At 47.6% G+C, this 18,274-nt stretch overlaps 4 protein-coding genes across 4 annotated transcripts; 2 read left to right on the top strand and 2 right to left on the bottom strand.

The window, feature by feature from the left end:
* Positions 1 to 2,627: 2,627 nt before the first annotated feature.
* Positions 2,628 to 3,830, bottom strand: BDR25DRAFT_289019 (uncharacterized protein; the record flags this gene model as incomplete). The annotated part of the gene is made up of 6 exons (XM_033688424.1): positions 3,558 to 3,830; positions 3,438 to 3,503; positions 3,281 to 3,376; positions 3,190 to 3,230; positions 2,987 to 3,135; positions 2,628 to 2,931 (listed from the first exon to the last, which is right to left on the bottom strand). Exons 1-6 carry the CDS (start codon positions 3,583 to 3,585, stop codon positions 2,628 to 2,630), a joined length of 684 nt encoding a protein of 227 aa, XP_033546300.1. The 5' UTR covers positions 3,586 to 3,830.
* Positions 3,831 to 4,824: 994 nt separating this feature from the next.
* On the top strand, positions 4,825 to 6,705 carry BDR25DRAFT_372051 (uncharacterized protein; the record flags this gene model as incomplete). Its single annotated transcript, XM_033697210.1, has 1 exon — positions 4,825 to 6,705. A coding segment is annotated over one exon (1,868 nt), but the record flags the coding sequence as incomplete, so codon positions are not given.
* Positions 6,706 to 12,251: 5,546 nt separating this feature from the next.
* BDR25DRAFT_304533 (uncharacterized protein) lies at positions 12,252 to 14,415 on the bottom strand. The gene has a single exon (XM_033690231.1). It carries the CDS (start codon positions 14,090 to 14,092, stop codon positions 12,590 to 12,592), a length of 1,503 nt encoding a protein of 500 aa, XP_033546302.1. The 5' UTR covers positions 14,093 to 14,415; the 3' UTR covers positions 12,252 to 12,589.
* A 344-nt stretch (positions 14,416 to 14,759) lies between these two features.
* BDR25DRAFT_304534 (uncharacterized protein) lies at positions 14,760 to 16,676 on the top strand. Its single transcript, XM_033690232.1, has 8 exons — positions 14,760 to 14,946; positions 14,997 to 15,093; positions 15,139 to 15,333; positions 15,394 to 15,536; positions 15,591 to 15,671; positions 15,726 to 15,778; positions 15,834 to 15,982; positions 16,028 to 16,676. The coding sequence occupies exons 1-8, from the start codon at positions 14,868 to 14,870 to the stop codon at positions 16,332 to 16,334; spliced, it is 1,104 nt and encodes a 367-aa protein (XP_033546303.1). The 5' UTR covers positions 14,760 to 14,867; the 3' UTR covers positions 16,335 to 16,676.
* The last annotated feature ends 1,598 nt before the right edge of the window (positions 16,677 to 18,274 follow it).

Consider the following 18,274-nt stretch of genomic DNA (forward strand, 5'->3'; position numbering starts at 1 on the left):
CAGGACCCATTCTCACTAAACGTGTGGATCCACATGATCCATCTCGCTCGATTTGAAACAGGAAGAAGACTCGCTGTTGCTCGAGTTGAAAGATGTAGCAGACTGGGAAACCCCCAATCGGGCAATTAGCAATCGACCTTAGCGAGGTGGTACCGCAATTCCTGTACAAGTTGTACCCGAGTACCACAGATCCTCGTAATTTTCTTAGGGTTTTAAAGGACTCTTCATTCACGTGGAAGTGTATAGGCTTCGAAACATTTTCCTTGAGGTCATTCTCAAAATCTCCAATGGATAAACGCAGGGTAAGGAATAGCTTACCCGTCCAGTAAGAATACCATCGAACGTTCAATCCCACCGAACGTTCAAATAACTACCAGCCCTCCAGAAAAGGGCAGATAAACCCTCTTCGTAGCTCACCTCGAAGCGGCGGCCATTTGCGAAGGCTATAGTGCGTAGATCCTGCCTCGAATGCTGACGCACTAGGAGTTTCCCAACTCCATGAGCATTTGTGCAAGCGAGTTCACCACAGAACTGCAGCCATCTCGGCCCCCATTGAATTAGCTCCGCAGTTTGAGTAAAGGCTTTTCCGGACGGTTTCTGCCAACCATCGCGCAAATTACCGTGCCACACTTCACATGGAGCTGTTTCGATCAGAATATGCCTGGGTACTGCTATTTCTCACAGAATTACTTTCGTAAAAGCATGTTCAAATTTGAAATCTTGCAGTTATATGCGTTCTGGTCTCCCTATGTATGAACGGTGCAGTGGACACGTTCTGAGCTGGAGATCAACAACCCAACATGTTCTAGTCGGTCCTCTCATCAGGCGGGATTGGCATTCATGCGCCCCAACCTACAAGCTGGCCTCACCGACCGTGAGACTACATACGGCAGCATTTTCGCCACAGCATGCCACAGCATGCCACAATGGAATGGCCTAGAAAGGAATTGCCACCCGGAATATTATTAGGGTAGAGGGATTTGATGGATTGAGGTGCATATTGCATCCTCTGACGAAATATTTGAATAAGATCTGAAACAGAAAGAAGTTCTATTTTAGATTTGAGATTAGTAGTTAAACTTTCTCATAGGAATTAAGAGAGACATAGCCTTCGGTACGCCCTCCAGGCTCACAGCTTGATAGAATTAGGTCACAGAAGGACTAGCATGAGGGCGAAAGATTGCTTGATTCATTCTATCTAGGTGCAGAGGCCCGCGCTATATACCTTCGCCCCTAGGGGGCTAGATGGCCTTGTAGGCCCTTACAGCCATGTCTTCCAAGCCCTTGAACCGACCCAGGCGGAAAACGGCTTTGTACAACATCCCAAGCTCACTTTGAGGTTGTAACCTCGGTTTCTAAGGAAGGGGATCAGATCTATGCATTTAGGGGGCACAAAACTCATTTCTTTTACAGACATCAAAGAATTCCTCGAACGTCTTAGATGGAACGGTGATATATGAGCTTGTGGGTGCTTGCTACATTCACGGAGTCATGCCGGAGAGCTGGATCAGATGAGGATTGAGCCTTTTGTGGTCGATTTGATCTGATATGACTGTTTTAAATCGTAGGCCCTAGTTGCTAGTGAAGCCTCATGATCAGTGCTTGAGCTGGACTAGAAGATTAGACGAGACTGGACGGAGAAACCGCAAAAAGGGCCTCGAGCTAACTTCAAATTCTATAGTGGACTAGATTTAAGGTTTTGGAGCTCTCAGAGCTCCCCACCTCTGACCTTTACTAGGAGAAGTGATATTTAGGCCTAAAAAGGACGACAGATAAGTGGCAAATGATAGTCACGTGATTATATCGCTATGCCCTAGCGGCAAGAAAGGCTCCGCGCAAATGGAAGCAGGATCACAGAGCAGTAGAACAGGAATAGCTAGAGACTAAGGAGGAGGCTCTAGTTAATGCAGACGACGAAAATTACGTACATTGGGAGTAGGGATTTATGCTCACTAGCATTTTGATGACTGGATATTTCAGAAAGATAAACACTACACAGGTGAGTCAAGAGTTGTCGCTTCCAAGATTGAACGAAGTGTTTTCTAGACATTCTAAGGCACATTTAAGCTGCATTGATTTGTGCAACTATATGCAGCGCTGCTCAGAACCTCTTAAACTTAGGAAACTAAATTTTCTTTTTATCTTATAGTCTCCACTCTTGGTGGAGACAGGGTCCTTAGAAAAGATTTCAAGGAAGCAAGAAAACATGTAGCCGTGAAGGGGGCATGAGTATGAAAGAAGTGATGTGTCGTGGACTATATGATGTATATAGCAGGGGGGGCCGCTAACACCAAAGCTGATTGGGGAGCCTATCGCAGAGCTTCAGGCTTCCAAAACATAAACAACACGATTTCCAATTTCAGTAAGGCGATCATTGAGAAGAGCCGAAAAGCTGGTTAGACATTTTCCAAGCAATATTAACCCTAAAATGTTCCCTAAAAGTCTCCTTAGACGGCCAAAGTGAAAGCATAACGTAACTTAAAGATAGCATTTTAGGTCCAATATCCAATATCAGCGCAAAAAAGTGAGTACATGAGCGTAAATCAACGTATATCAGCTTGTAAACGTATAGAGCAACAGACTTTGGAGACAGGAAGATATCTGCCTGAGGCCGGATTAGGACCAGACTACATCCCCTTGTTCTCGCGCACCCAGTATCCGAGGAGACGAGGAACATGAGGTTCTATCACTTGGCCTAAATCCTTGACCCTGACATTGTACTGAATTGGGTGGTGGATGCCAAAATAGATCCGGGAGGCGGGATGAAGGGGTTCAACATCAGGAGCTGGGTCAACCGTGATGCGTAGATACTTAATCCCAGTCTCGTTTGGCAGAAGTTGCGCGTCTGTTCCTGTGGTGTGAACTACAGAATGTTCCCACGGACGAAGCCCACGCTTTGTCGTAGCCCGCCCACCGTACGTAAACACGGGACTATTACTCGTTAGACTCGACCTATTTTCCAATAGAGGAAAGGACAGGTGCTAACCAAGCGTAGCAAAACTCGGGCTTGCGTTGGACTACTATGAAACGCCTGATTTGAGAGTGGATCGCAACGCCAAATTTAACGATAGAGACGGAGTCGTTGTATTGGGTGGCAGTTGAGCCTAGCGGCTCTGGAAATAAAACGGAAAACATCTGGCAACAGTTAGGCAACTATAAATGATGGCTATCCCCTCCGGAATGACCAACTTTGCCTTCCACAAAGAAGCTTGAATGCCGAACATAGAACGCTTTGTGGTGTTAACAAGATGACAATTTTTCGCCAAAATAGACAACTGACACTTATCCAGCGGCTCGTAATGTGGAATAGTTGGGACATTTGGGTTCCACTTTCCCTCGATGGATATGCCCTCGCCGCGATCAGGTGCGGTATTCTCTGTCCAGTTCAATGCATTTAGCTTATGAAAATTTAGACTAGACTCAACTACAATACATACTTGCTGGCTCAGAATTGTTCAAAGTCAAATTAACAATTTCTGCACGGCTATTACTTGGTGGAACAACTGCAACCCATCATTAGCCCTTGTTTTTATTCTCCATTCTGGCGCGGAACATACCTGTCTCCTGAGAAGAGATTTGAAACATTGGAGCAGAATTTTCGTATCCGCTGCTGCCGCCATGATAAGGAGAACTATGCTCTGAAGGTTGGTGGGAATTGAATCTCTGCTGGGAGTCGCTGTGCGTTGGATATTGGGGAGGTATATAATTTGAGTAAGACGATGGGAATGGCTGCTGGTACTGGTACACTGAATGCTGCGTGGACGGGAATCCCGAACCTGATGTAGTAGCTGATGGGTTATGATATAAGATTTGCTGATTCGAAGCTTGGGCATGATGTTGAGCGCCTATGGCCTCTGATTGGAGAGTTTGTTCCCCTGTAATGTCTTGTATCTGAGATGGAGCCTCCGATGGTCCCGAGTCGGCTCGTTCGCGCGAATCGGCAGCAGTGTGCCACACGAGGTCATAACCTTGGCCTGTCGGATGGTTAGACTCTACTTTTAGATGTCTCCATATTTACGAGCTAGTATGCAGACCATCTTGTCGTAAATCATAACGGTAATACTGTTGGCGTTGTTGGTCAAACTGCCATTTGCCTGGTTCGGACATGGCTGCAAGAGCCTGGACGCGTGCGTCTTCGGGATCACACAGAACATCATTGTATTAACGGAAGTAGCACATATTTATCCGCGGCACCCTTGGTGGTACCGATGGATGAGGCTCTGGTGCAGTTGGGTGCTTGCGAGGGCCGTGATGCGGAGTTGTCGAAAGCAATCTATGGTGTGCACACGCATGTACTCTTGCAGCATGGAGACTGCAAGAAGTGCGTGCGGGATGGTGAGGGATTGGGGTGGGTAGGCGGCCTGAGACCCGCTTGTGCACCAGCCAAGGTATGCCTGCATCGGGTGCTTATTCCGCTTATCAGACACTTCTTCCACTCTCTGCGCCGCTTTAACGCAATCGGCTGTGCTGGCGTTCCGAGGTTGGAGGATGGGACCAGGACATTCACCCCTCGGCAGCAGTCGTCTTGCGTCACAGCTGCGCGCCTATGTCGCGGCCCAGTCGACTCATATTACACCCCCACATCGTCATTCAGTCAGCAAGCTTGATCTTCTATTTTTCCTCGTGGCTGGATGCCTGGTCATGTGCCTTCACTCTAATGCAAGACGCAGAGCCGCAAAAAAGCCCCCCATGGATCGTGGGGTTTCCCATGCAGACGGCATTAGCCAACGGTCTGTTCCAAAAGCGCTTCAACCCCTGAATCCAGCTGACAAGAATTAGCACCGATCAGCATCACTCAAGATGCCGTCAATTTTACCATATCACCTATGACAGACTCACCTCTTGTTCCTGCTCCAGTCCTCCCTGGTAGTCCTACTGCTATGTTCAACTCTCTGATCCCAACCTTGCGCAGCAACCGTAGCCCTACTGGCTCCGGTTTTGAGAGTCCCACCGCACATGCGATGTCGGCCGAACCCCTACCCCAGCCTACAAAAGATATAGAACGGGAATTAGAAAGGGGGCAAGAAGACCTACGGAACACAAGGGAGGAAGCATTAGCGGCAAGATATAGCCTACAAATCCAGCGAGCAGAGCTCAGTGGTATTCGTGAGAAGACGGGAACATCGGAAGGGATCTTCATGAGTCGGCTACGACAATATCTTCAATTCCAAGGATTAGAATTGCCAGTCGAAATAGAACGAGTATATGATGAAGTGGGACAATTGCGCGAAAGTCTTGGAACCTTGGAAGCATCGTACACTGAAGCCGAAGATTACTACAATCTCCTCGAGTGGAGATACACTCAGAAAGAGACTAAATTCTTCAAAAAATTAAGCGGAGCCGATTCGGAGAGAGAGAGCAGGTCCGAGGCAGAACAGCTTCTAATTGAGACCGGGGAAGCTACAAGATTCGCGGACGGGCCAAACGAGATACCGAACATGCATTTCGCTGGAGACAACGCTTATCTTCCTGTCTTCGATGATTATAGTCCATCTGGTAGCGAATCTGCTGCAAGCGAACAGCGAAATCTCCGGGGACTTCAGACTCACACCCCAACCCACCATTCTATCGGAGACGTTTATGATGACCACTGCGGTGATCTACCATCGGGCGTACGAAGGAAGTCAGATCTTTCTGTACCATCTACCTCGTACAGCGAAAGGGCAACCGTACATGCCCATAAATCCCTGGCAAGAACTCAAGAAGAAATTGACTCCTGGATTCTAGGAACGGTGATATGTTCACATTACCAAAGATCACTTCTCAGGAATATTTTCACCAAGACTAAGATGACGCATGCTGCTTGGTGGCGGCTCGCACTTCACTACTGGAGCGTAGATTGTTTCAACGGTGACCCCGCTGGTTTTCACGACGCACTTCTACCCTCTCCACATATTGCAGCTAGTATAGGCCAGTCATCACTTGGATCTGCATTGTTTGAGGGCAGGCCAACATCTGAGATTTTGGAGAACACACGGGCTCCTTCACAACGTGACTTAAATACGGAACCAAAGGAAATGACTACTCAAATATCTAGCAACCTTAACTTCCATGATCTGGAGATCTCGTCGAAGGATGATAATAACACTGTGCCATGTGGATGTGGGGATTGCTCTGCGAGCTTTACTTGTCCATTTAAAGCTGTGGACTTAAACGAGGTCTCTAGAATAAATTCCGGTGGAACTACCGACACTCGTGATCACCATTCTGAAAATAGACGTGCTATGCCATCAGAAGCTACAGCCGCTTTCCAGCCTCAGCCCTCTGTTATCCAGCCGGCCGCTGCCCAGACATATCACCTTAACGATGCACCAATGCTGTCGATAAACCGCATTAGAATGGGAGGTGAGGTCTCTGATGATCTTATTCACAGGTTTCGAGCGAGAAACTTAACACGTTCGGGTCGATCAAAATCAGATCCAGGGGAGAAAACCACGGCGGATCGAGATCAAACTCAGACTCTACGAGAAATGGAAGTGATGGGGCCTTACAAATTGAGAATACTAGAACCTGAGAATATTACTAGACACCGCACTGATCTCTTGGATGCGACCGTGTCTCAACCGGTTTCCAATCCATCTATGCCTGTATTCCTTGGAAGCAATAGTAGCACTCAAGACGTTTTCAGATACCATTACCGGTCCTTTAGCGAGCAGCTTGTACGAATTTCCAATCATACAATATCAATATGAAAGTTGGCTAGAACAGCAGGAACATCGCAATAATCGTTACAAGGAATTTAGCTTGGCTTCGGGATTAAGCTCCGAAAATGCTTGGAAGCACATATGTTCCTACAAAGAATATTCCAGGACGTACGCTGAGGTGTCAGCTTAGTGGTAGATGCTCGAAGATGCTCCAAAGGAGAACATGTCAGTTGGGCTAAATGAGACGTCCTTAATGCATGCTGTGAAAATCCACAGTTTTCATCCATTGTTCAATCCGGTTATTCCTTGAGCAAGGGGTTTTTATGAAGATTGAACCTAATCTATCTCAACTTGTTATTAGAATCTTCACGCAAGAAACTAACCATGTGGTATTCTTCATAGAAGTACAGGCTAGGCCACGAAGCTTTGGGATTTAAATGCCTTCCCCCCTATGCCTTACAACAGCCATCTATGGAATACCAATATGCTGGCCTACGGGCCTAATGGCAGACAACACACCATTATCCAAACTTGGGCTTTCTGGTGTTGAAACACCCTTTCCGATGTAGACGGTAGTTTTATTCACCTCTTATAACTTTAGTTCATCTCTACTGTTCAATGTGTACAAATGGTACATCGCACGTGAACTAGCTGGACAACTTGTTGGTAAACGCCTCAAATGTCTCTAGGCAAAACCTGCCCAACGGATATGGAAATGCAATCGGTTAATTCGATTAGGCAAAGAAGGCAAACGCGGAATCTGGTCCTTAGTTGCTTTTCGCAGAATGTGGCATCGCTTACAGGGGTGCCGCAAATCATCCCCTGCTCTTGGAGAGTGCATCCGCCGCTTTTGCCTTCCCACCGCATGGCGCATATTTCAAACTATGATCTAGGGGAATTGTAGGCTGGAGGATGAAATCTGAGGATGTCTAAAAATATTGTGCTGGTGGCTGAGGGGTAAAATTAAAGGCCAGTTTTCGTCCCAAGGATGCGAATGCAGTGTGATTTCTCAGAGCGGTGTTGGGAAGGCAACCTGTCCCCATGGCTGGGTCCTCTGCGCGCACCAAGCCGCGCCTCTATATTTCATTCCGATCAATTGGAGCCTTGGGTTCACCTTCCGGTAGCCTTGGAGAAGGAGACGTCCAGAATCGGCCCCCTATCTCATATAGTGCATTTGGTCATTACTGAGGACCACAGTATACAATGAAAACACTTGGGGGTTTCGCGGGTTTGCGTCGACCCGAAATATGCCTCCACTTTCATGTGCGCCCACGGAACGCACAGACACCCGCACCTCCCCGCTGAGGATCCCAGTCAAACGGTCATGACCCACTCGAATCCTTGCGTCTTCAGCGTCCTCGCCATTCCAACGCGCTTCAGAGAAGAAACCTGCTCCCGTTACCCATTTCTCTGGGATGCACCTGGTAGGGCTGGGAAAAGCAAATACCAGGCCTGTAGTTCATTGATCTGTGGATTGGAAACAGATCCCGGCCATGCATGATTGCCACAGGCGCACTGATCTCGGCAGCGTGAAAAGGCAAACCGCAGACCACTTGAACGGATCAGCTCGGTCGTCCATCGTGATTAAACAAATCTCGCGTAGTGACACCAAGTACAACTACAGCCCAGAGCTCATGATTGGAAATAAATGAGAGTAATTGGAACGGCAAGGATATCGCAGGTAGGGCATTGACTGCCGTGTGCCACCAGCTTGACGCTCCCTGCACCTCCTAGAAGTGAGGCGGACGATCCAATCAAAGACGCATTCCTCCCTACTCTCCCTGGGTTCCCAGTAGCACATGGTTGGAAGGTAATAACGACGGTGGATCACCTTGAATTAATGATTACGAGACCCACGTATGATTAAAATGAAAAATACCTAGACACGGAATCTAAAGAAGGCGAAAGACAGTTATGATACGTATTGTTACATGTAATTTAACAGTGAATATAAATTCCTGAATGGCGATTGCTATATGTACAAGATAAATACCGCTCAAGGCTCAAAATAGAGAAGAACGACATGACTTTCAACGAGTCCTGGCCTTTATGTCAAGTGCAAGATTGAAGTGGCTCTCTTGACGACGTGATTGACTCAGAGTTTGGATATTTGACTCAAGTTGGCACATCGTGTTGAGAAGGCTGTGCTGTTTCAATTTGGATTGGCAGGGGAAAGTATGCACACATATTCAATTACTTACAATGGAGACAGTCGTAAACTTTGGAGTCGTCCGTTCCCTACGATCCTGTTTCCTGATTCCAGTAGAGTTATAGTCGTTATGACCCCAGATGAGGATAGGTTAAAGTTTATGCTCCAATTGGTCCCATTATTCATGCTGCAATTTTATATTCTCTCTTATAAAGTGAAGAGGTATTAGTGTCGCTGTGCCACTATCGTACCAGTTACTTCTAAACAATTCGCCCCTACCTTGTCCAACCACTCGCAGAAAATCTATTTCATCAAGTTCCTGCCTAAGGTGGTATTCGAAGTCACTCAAGCGGTGGAAGAGCACGCCCCAATTCGCCCCGCCCGTCATACAGCTCCTGCACCATATCCTGCAGGATGTCTAAATTCCCAGCGTCCTTTGTCTGGAGACCAGACTTTGTGTTGAGTTTATTTCTTACATACATATTTCCCATGCTCTCAGCTAAGGTATCTCGGCTAGGCTGTTAATACAGCTTGCTTCGAGCTCGCTCAATTTATACTCTTGATTGGAGCGTTCATCTTCTAATCGCCCAGTATGTTCACTTCGTTCCTGAAAGCCGATGCGTATCACTTCCGGTTCACTCCAAAGAGGATCGAAGTCACATCCAATCTGTAGTGTTATGTCCTGGGGTAAGTGTATTCTGGCCTCGAAGGCGGCCATGATTTTGCTCATAACATCTTGTAGAAACGGGATGCCACGCACATTGATACTTCGTACAGCAACATTCAAGTGCCACCTCTATGAATAACAGCGGCATGGGAATATCTTTCCCTTTCGGTCCCATGTAAGAGAACGTGCAGATCCTAAAACATTATTTGATTACGCTATTCCTAGCACTCAATTTTCCATGCTCCTAAGTGATATCATCCAGTTCTAAATAGTCTAACCGCCTAATATGCAGAATACTCTAATATTCCGTCTGGTAGCCCTAGGCTCCAATGCCAGCTTAAATCCGTCGTGGTACGCAGGTGATGAGGTTGTCGACCATCTTCTAAGGAATCTCTCTCCAAGCTCTTTGGGCAAAGTCAACAAAACACTCTCGGTCTACTCCATAAATCCTTAACTCCGAAGTCTAGGTACAGCTAAAACATTACACTTTAAGGGTATGTCCCATCAACCATGGTCGTCCCAGCCAACCAGAGACTAGACGAATCTCAAAGGTGACGCTCTTGCCACATTGTGAGAAGAGTGGGATAGCTGATATGTTTCACTCTCGTCCTTTTTTCAACATATGTAGGGAGGGTTCTTAGACGGAAGCTATCCGGGAATAAGTTTCTAGGTATATGTGAGTGTTTCCGGCGCATGAGAATGGGTGGAATGTCACTCGACCTGAAGCCGGGTTTCTATTGCCCCTTTGCATGTCATCACTAGAACAGTTATCCAATTTCATAGTCATATTCATCATTCATCTTTTCACATTCGCCGGCTGACTGATGAAAATAAGTAATGTTTGCATCGAAATGATTCCCAATTAGTACCTCAGCAGACAATGTGTACCAACCCGCATACGAAGTAAGTACTGGGGGCTACAAGGCCTAATTACCAATACACGCGTGCAGGACACGCCGGTTGTGCTGACCGACACGAAGGAGCGTATTTCGATGGCTTTTCGCAGGAATACAGCCGCACCGCAGCCTGGGTGGATCTGTTGCAAAAGCAAGGACCTTTGCGGGTTCGCCCCAACTGGGCGCCCAGGAATCATCTTCCAAGCGAAACGCCGACGCGAGACGCAAATTCGTGGCCCAATACAGTGCTCTCCGATGTCCGAGGTCGACACATGGATGACATTCACTGGGCCGCTTGACTCCATTGGTTATGTCACATTTGAGGCGCACCTCTTTACTTCTCGTTATTCGCTTTGGAGTAAAACAAAGAAGGGGAGGCTAGGTTTTCCCTTGGAGAAATATCGGTCAAGATAGCTTGTTGTCGTTCACTGTAAGACGAAGTAGATGCCTATCTACCTGTGGGGCGATGCAATGGCCAATGAAAAAAGAAGGCTGTGTGCATGCAACTCTTTGTCCGTCTGACCCTAATTGTTTGAACCTTGTTGTACTACCCCAGCGGATACCGAGGGCCAACAATGAATTGTAAGCACGTTGCCTCGTTGATGCATTCTGCGTTTGCCGACAGGATACCGCAAAGTCCGTGGAATTGTATAGCGCATAAGATATAGACTAGCGGCGAGGAAGAAGGGAGATTTGCTACAGCTGGTCTCGTGTAGTGAGACCTGTAGGGACTCGAAACCCTTGAAACAGGCCTCGAGGCGATCCGTTTTTGTTTCACTAACGAATAACATCTGCAGTTCATGACTCCAAAATCCAAGTCCGTCTCGAGAAAGCTAATGCAGCAAATTTAGGTAGGTCCAATTAACGGAATTCTCACTCAATTATCCAACAGTCCAAAAGAGAATAGTATTATCCCGAATGGTCATCTGCGGAAGGTTGCAGCCTGAAAAGTACAACAATCCAACGATATGGGTACCAAACATCCTCCGAACGGGGAAATGTGCAATGAACCAATAAAAATCTGTTGCGGGTTGCTTTAATTGTATCTCAATATAACGAAGCTACGAAGACCGAGAAGGTTGTTGAAGGAGACGACTCTAAATCTTAAACAGATGAGGGTAGTGAGAAGCCGAACGAGAAACGGCTAGGAAAAGGCAATCAATGTTTCCCGTTACGCTAGCGTTCTTCGTAAGAACTGACCACTTCGTGATCTCCCCTTAAAACGCACACGCATTCCTGCTTGTGGCTGAGCGCTCAGGTTCGGCCGAGAAACGAATTGCTGACACCAGTGGAAATCCTTAAAAAGGAAGGCAGTGCCCTAATACGAGAAGTTGTGAGATATTACTTGGGCTGTGTTGAAACAGACGAAGTATTGCCAATGTGGGAAGTGGATGATCCAAGGCAAACGAGGCCGGCATCTGCAGCTTGGGGAAATGGCGAAATTTCTAAATACCGGCCTGGACGATGTCTTCATCTGAGGCTGCGGAAGCTGTTCGATCAGGTTATTTAAACTGTTACGCGAGCAGTAAATCGTATGGAGATCAAAGGCCTCGAAGCATATTATGAAACTTACCAAAACGGTCGCAGCTGTCAATCTGAGTATTTGCCTAAGTCAGCAGGAGCAGGAGAAAAGAATGAAGCTGAGTCAGGAAGGTTGCCACGGATTTTTCGCCGTCGGCCGGAGCATTCTGAAGCTGGCCGTGACAACGCTAGAGAGGTAGTACTGAGGGATGCGTGGAATGGTGGGATGTATGAAGGGCAATGGGAAAGCCTCACCGAGAATGGAATCGGAATTTGGGCATCGGGAGTAGATTGTGTTTGGCCTTTTCGTGTTAGATAATATAACCATGCAAGTGGGGTTCTTACTATTAGGCCCTAAGGACTCTTCAAAAATTGGAGCCGAGTAAGGAGGCCTCAATTCAATCCGTGGGGCATGGTGATCTGGCTTAGGGGTAGTAAATAGAGCGTTGGGAACGAATGGTCTAGGCTCAGTGGTGAGGCTCTTTCGAGAATGCGGGTCTGAAAGACTTTGGCCAAATTCTGTATTAGTAGTAGGTCCCATAGAGTTCTCCGGTCTGGCTGGAGTTTCCCTCTGCCCCACCGATGGAAAAAGCCTTTGGGAGCGGACGTGGGGGGACCCCTCATTCTCGGAGGCTTCTGAGACCTGGGCGCCATCATACCGTGCTAGAGGAGATTGAAAGCCCAAAATATTCGCCATGTTTAAAGGTATAGTTCAAAGAATACGATTCGTGCCCAAAGGTGATGAGGTAGGAGATTTAGGATCCGGAGCTACGTCTTGGGCATCAGTGGGAACGATTCTTAACGCTGGGATTTTACTGCTTTTGTCTGTAATTGACTTTAGGTGTTGTTGTGAACGGAGCTCTCCAGGAAGGGGTAATGGCGGGACCTGCATCCTAATCTGCTCCTGAGGCTCATCGTATTCTAAAGACGGTGCCGGTGCATAGTTGAAATTGTCCTCGAAATTCAGCCTAAGTTTAGGCTTCCGTGGGGTAGAGGGGAAGTTGTCGCTTGGATATTGCCACTGAGAACTTTGGGAAGTGTTTTGGTTTGGAGACTGGATCGTGTGGTGGCTTACCGAAAACGGCTCTTTGATTGTCTGCAGTGGTTGTTCGCTCATGTCGTGTGGCCAGTATTGAGTAGCGCGGTCTTCCCAAGATTCATGCTCGGTATGGGGAACTCCGAATTGGGCGAGTATATTGAGATATATTGTCTTCTCTAACGGGTCGCCTTTGAGTCTTTCTAATATCCACTCGTGAGTGCGGTGCTGGAAGGCAGCATTCTCCAACAGAGTTGAAACAGCTCCGTCCGTCTGAGCTCTTCTTACGATATCGAATGACATTTCCCGTCCGTCGAAAGGGCAAGGATCAGAACTTCGGCGGGCAATTACTGATTCCGAGGCCTCGTGCTGCATAAGAGTAAGTTTTAAATGTTGAGCCTTGACTTCTTGGTCCGAGATTTCAGCCAGGAAGGCGCTGTATCTGGTCACAAATTCTGTGTCTGTTGTCCTAGTTAAATTATTGTTTTTATGCCGTTTCTGAGCCCTCTTTTCTTCGAGGTATCTGGCTTGTTGCGGTCGAAGCGCATTAAACTGCGTTCTTAGCTGGTTGAGCTTAGCCAAGGCTGCTTGGAGTTCCAACCTGACAACAGTAGAAGAAGGGACGGTATCTAGTACTGGCCCTGGTGGTAGACGGGGTTCTTCTGCATTGATGTGGGAATATTGGTCCAAGAATTCATCCGAGAAAAGATCCTGGAGTTCGTACTGGTAGAAGTCATTCTCCTTGTCAATGAATGTCCACTCGAAACCTCCCAGTGAGCGTTCGGCACACAGGTAATCTTCTTCGACCGTTCCCAACGCATCTCGCGCTTCTTGAACTTTCTGATAAGCAGTAATGAGGTGGGACGTGAAGAGATGTCCAAACTGGTTGGTAAATCCGCGGAGGAGGTTCATGAAGTCGGCTTCGGCGTTTCCAGCCCCAATCCTTCGGCTACGTACTTTCGTCGCAGCGGATCTCACATTTTCCCGGTGGATGAGTAATTTCTCTCTTTCAGTGACCAGTTTCCGATGGGTTTCTGCGGCTTCATCGAGTCTTCGGCGGATGCTCAAAAGGAGGTCTAGGTCCAGCCTAGGCGATCTTTTAGTGTCTGCACTATTTCCGAGCACATTGTATCTGCGGCCTTGTTGTTCACGGCTTGCCGTTAACATGGCACAGGACATGACGACCTCTGCAAAATCCGCAGAGTCTTATCTTCGCAAACATTCTCCAAGGGAATATTTGCGGAGGGTAGCCTTAGATTGGAATCAGGGTAGGGCAAAGCCAAATCCAGTCAACAGAATAAAGCGTCCAAATAATCCAAATCCGCTTTGTCAAACAGGGACTCTGCAGGCAAAGCCGTGGAATTCCCGTCCAATGTCCAGCATACGTGGGTAATTGTAAGAGGTCGTAAGATGAAGCCCATCATCCGACAGGAGCTCCGACACAACGGGCTAATGGCTCAGAAATAGGTGGAGGGATCGAAAGCCCGCCAGGCCGATACACATGTGCAAGAAAAAAGAAGGCAAATAAACGGAAGACCTGGATGCAGTAGCCTTACCCTCTGATCGGTCAACGACTTTTGGGGCAATAGCCTGTCGGCTGATATTCCTCCCAGGCCCCTGGAACGTGCGGCACGGAACGCACGCCGCTTTTTCCCACACCCTGCAGCCTTTTTCTTGGCGCGAAATGGGAGAAGCCATACAGCCCCGGCTTCCCTTGCAACAAGGTCACATTCACCAGCTCCTCCAGTCATAATCATCAATCGGCAGATGCACGCATCCTGTGAAGTGGAGAAAGCTGTTAAACCATGCCACCATTGCGACAATCGTCGACACCCCCTCAATATGTTGACAAGTCGCAGTCGCAGAGCCGCATTTCTCGGCGAACTTCATAGTGTATATATTAGCGCGTGTCGCGTTTGTGAGGATGATTCTTGCTGTGTCTAAGAACAGGAAGATGGCGCCAGCTAACGCTCCGGTATGGACGTGGAGCGAAACGTACAAGAAATACTATTATGTTACATACGACTCCAACAGTGAGAACCTCTTCAGGCTCTGTCGATCGGCTAACGCTAATCCCTTTCAGGTAGTCCTGTGTACCATTGGAGCGAGCAGGGCGGAGAGTCACTCCCATCTCAGCAAACCGTGGCACAAGCTGTCTCACTCACGTCGGACCAACAAACGTAAGATACATTTGGTTTGATTAGATTGAATCTAACTTTGTCTAGTCGAGGCAAGAGGGCCGATTCCGGGTCGGGATCGTCGCCCCAGAGCCAGTATCTACAGCCAAACTCTCCGCCGAATTCATGCCAAAACAGTGCGACCCAGGACACCTTCACCCACTACTCATCGCCAGGGTCTCAGCAGAATTCTCTTTCATACCATGGAAATGCGACTCAGGGTAACTTAGCCCAGTACCCAAGGTTAGACCCTCAGAATAATTCGAATACATACCAAATTGATGCGGGCTCATTTGTGGCAAGTGCAATTTATCATACCAACCCGATTCAACACCAAGGCGGTTCTACCTACTTCCAACCCGCCACTAGTTCATACGGGAATTCTGGCGCATACCAAAACTTCGACTACACTCCCTCCAGAAATGAACCAGACATGCCCGACCCAGGTGAGACAGCCAAACAGCTGTTGGCCATTGAATTGCCTAACACGACTTGAAAAGTTCCCCAGGAGACCAGGCTGGCCGTGCCGGGTCTTATAGCCGGTACACCGCAAAGGGGGTGGTACGAGCCCTTAGATTCTAGTAAGTGTGTGCAAAAGCAGCAGCTCGAGATGTGTTGCGTTAACAACTACGAAGGCTACAGAATGAGGACCGGAGCCGAAGCACGCCAATTCTTTAAGAGAGGGAAAGTATGTGTTTTCACCCTGGAATAAGGCTTAATCGGCTTGCTAAATAGTCCGTCAGGTATTTTCAATGCTGCATTCAGAACCGGCGGGAACACCGGGACGAAATGGAGACGACAACTTTTCTGTCGTAGCATACGGAGAGCAGGTGTACTCTCAGATTCGCCGATTCGTAATTGTAAAGGTGAACAGGGGGTTTGTCTATGCCTGGTACGTCCTTCGGCCGCTCTTTGCAGAGATTTACTGATCTTGAAGTCCAATTTCCACATATTCCGGCCGAGGCACTACAAAGCCTGGGTGCAATCCCGCGGAGCACGCAATCATTTACTTCCAAGGATCGAGCCCGCAATACGTTCAAGGCGAATACGGCAACGGAATGGTGAAAGAACCGATTGAAGTCACACCAGCCACCTCGGGTTTAACCATGGCTCCAGCTTCTCGACTCCGATTTGGGAAGATTTATCCAGTTGAATGGAACGTCAAAGTCAAAGATATTGGAGACGTTGTTCCAGAAGATTTGAGCAAGCTCCTGAATTATTACCAGGAGGAAAATGAAGAGTAATTGGAGTGAGCCACATAAACCTGGTGCGCGGCTAAGTCTTCTTCCGCGTTGCTCCCTTCCTCTCCCTCCACTGTTGGATTTTCCTTCAATCATCAAAATACGTTGTTCTTCGCTCAATCACGTTACTTCCTCCTTCTCTCCAACAAACGGTCTTTGACCCAACTTTCAGTCTTGCTTTTTAAGTCTTCACATCACCACAATTTGTGTTTGGTTGTATCACGTCGATGGGATCAATTCTGCTAGGGTAATAGGGCTGACTAAGTCTGGTACGGCCTCTTTAAGATGCTGATTTTCATTTTGTTCACCCCTACAAATACGTTAAAGCCATAACATAAGTATTCGTTCTCATTACCTAGGTCACGTCTGTGCTCTCTTATGACTTGACTAAAGTGGAACAGATGGAGTGTGGTCCCTTTCATGCTTAGTCAACCGTCCTGAAGCGAGGAGGGATGGAAAGTTCGCAGGCTACGTCCATCGGACAAGGCTGGGTCTGGGGGTGTAAGCGTGTTCTCGCCTTGGATTTACGGAATCCAACCGCGATCTTCTGTAATTGAGCCAAGATGTCGAATTTGAGCCCAACAAACGGAGTTTAACCCCGGCTAGGCGGAAAGAGTTCACGTAGTGATTAAAGTTGTCATCCCGACAAGTATGCCAAACAATATCATTATTTTCGCCAATTGCACTCACATATTTACTCTCTTTAAGTATTGCGATCGTATGTGTCATGACTTAATCTTCTCCCTTTCTTGCGGCAGTCATATCTCTCAAGTTCAATTTATTTAAATCCGGAAACCTCTTAAACGCGCTCGATCAAGTAGTCAGAAGGAAACCGTATGATATACTCGAAATTCAGAGCAACTTCAGGATCAAGAGGCAAATTAATCTCCATTCGTGAATTGTCTCGACACCACAGGAGATTGATCGGCCGTATCCTAGTCAGAGCTGTCCCAGGATGAGCTCTCGCGGGATCTTTGGGTCTACTACTAAGAGTAATTCTCAGCAAGATGTGTGGGCCTGTATGGTCGACCTCTCTCGATCAGAAACAAGTAGTGCACTTTCTGTGATTCACCTTGAAAGGTAGGGCACAGTAAGCAGTGTTCTAATGGGTAGTTGACCCACTTGTAACTGCAGTGAATCAACCGCAGGACTCAGTTACCTGCAGTTGCTCCTCGGTGGAGAATTAGAAGCCAATGTCAGGTACGTTGACTTTGAAGATACGTGGCCTATAAATTAATGTTTGGTCGACTAGATTCGCTACCTCAATTCACTCTCTTGGCGTCTGAAACTCCCTCGTTGGGTATAGATCCTACTGGATTAGCTTTCAGCCTGAGCTCCCTAAGGCACCACCTACGGGCACCCGCGTACCTGCAGTTGATCAACTGCAAGTGGGTTAACCACCCATTACGAACACTGGCATTAATGCCCTTTCAGATAGACAATTACTAGTTAGCCTTAGCGAGGTCTTGCCACCAATGCTGCACAATATGTGGCCTAGTGCTAAATTCCATGAAAATGGCGTTGGGGTTGTGAAGTGTACTCCCGTTCACTTAGAGTGATACAGCTCTTGAAGTGTTTTTCTTCACATCATCCTTAAGATCTTCAAGGGACAAGCGCAGGGCATGGCATAAGGTGCCTATCCCAAACAATGAAACAACTTCTGGCTTTCCAAGGAAGGAAGGATAACCTCCACAGTAATGCACCCCGAAGCCGCAGCCATCCTCGAGAGCCAGCAGTGCGTAGATCCTGTCTCGAACGTCCCTGTACTGAGAATATCAAAACCACATGAGCATTTTTGCGGGGGAACTCGTCACAGGACTGCAGCCATCTTGGCGGGCATTCTATTCTCTCTGAAACTTGATGAAAAGGCTCTGCTCAAGGGCTTTCCACCAGCCACTGTGCCAATGCTCACCTCCTATTAAGGCTACCCCAATTGCCTGAGC

The sequence above is a fragment of the Lindgomyces ingoldianus genome (assembly GCF_010093535.1).
Source record: "Lindgomyces ingoldianus strain ATCC 200398 unplaced genomic scaffold BDR25scaffold_21, whole genome shotgun sequence".
In the NCBI taxonomy this organism is placed as follows: Eukaryota; Fungi; Ascomycota; class Dothideomycetes; order Pleosporales; family Lindgomycetaceae; genus Lindgomyces; species Lindgomyces ingoldianus.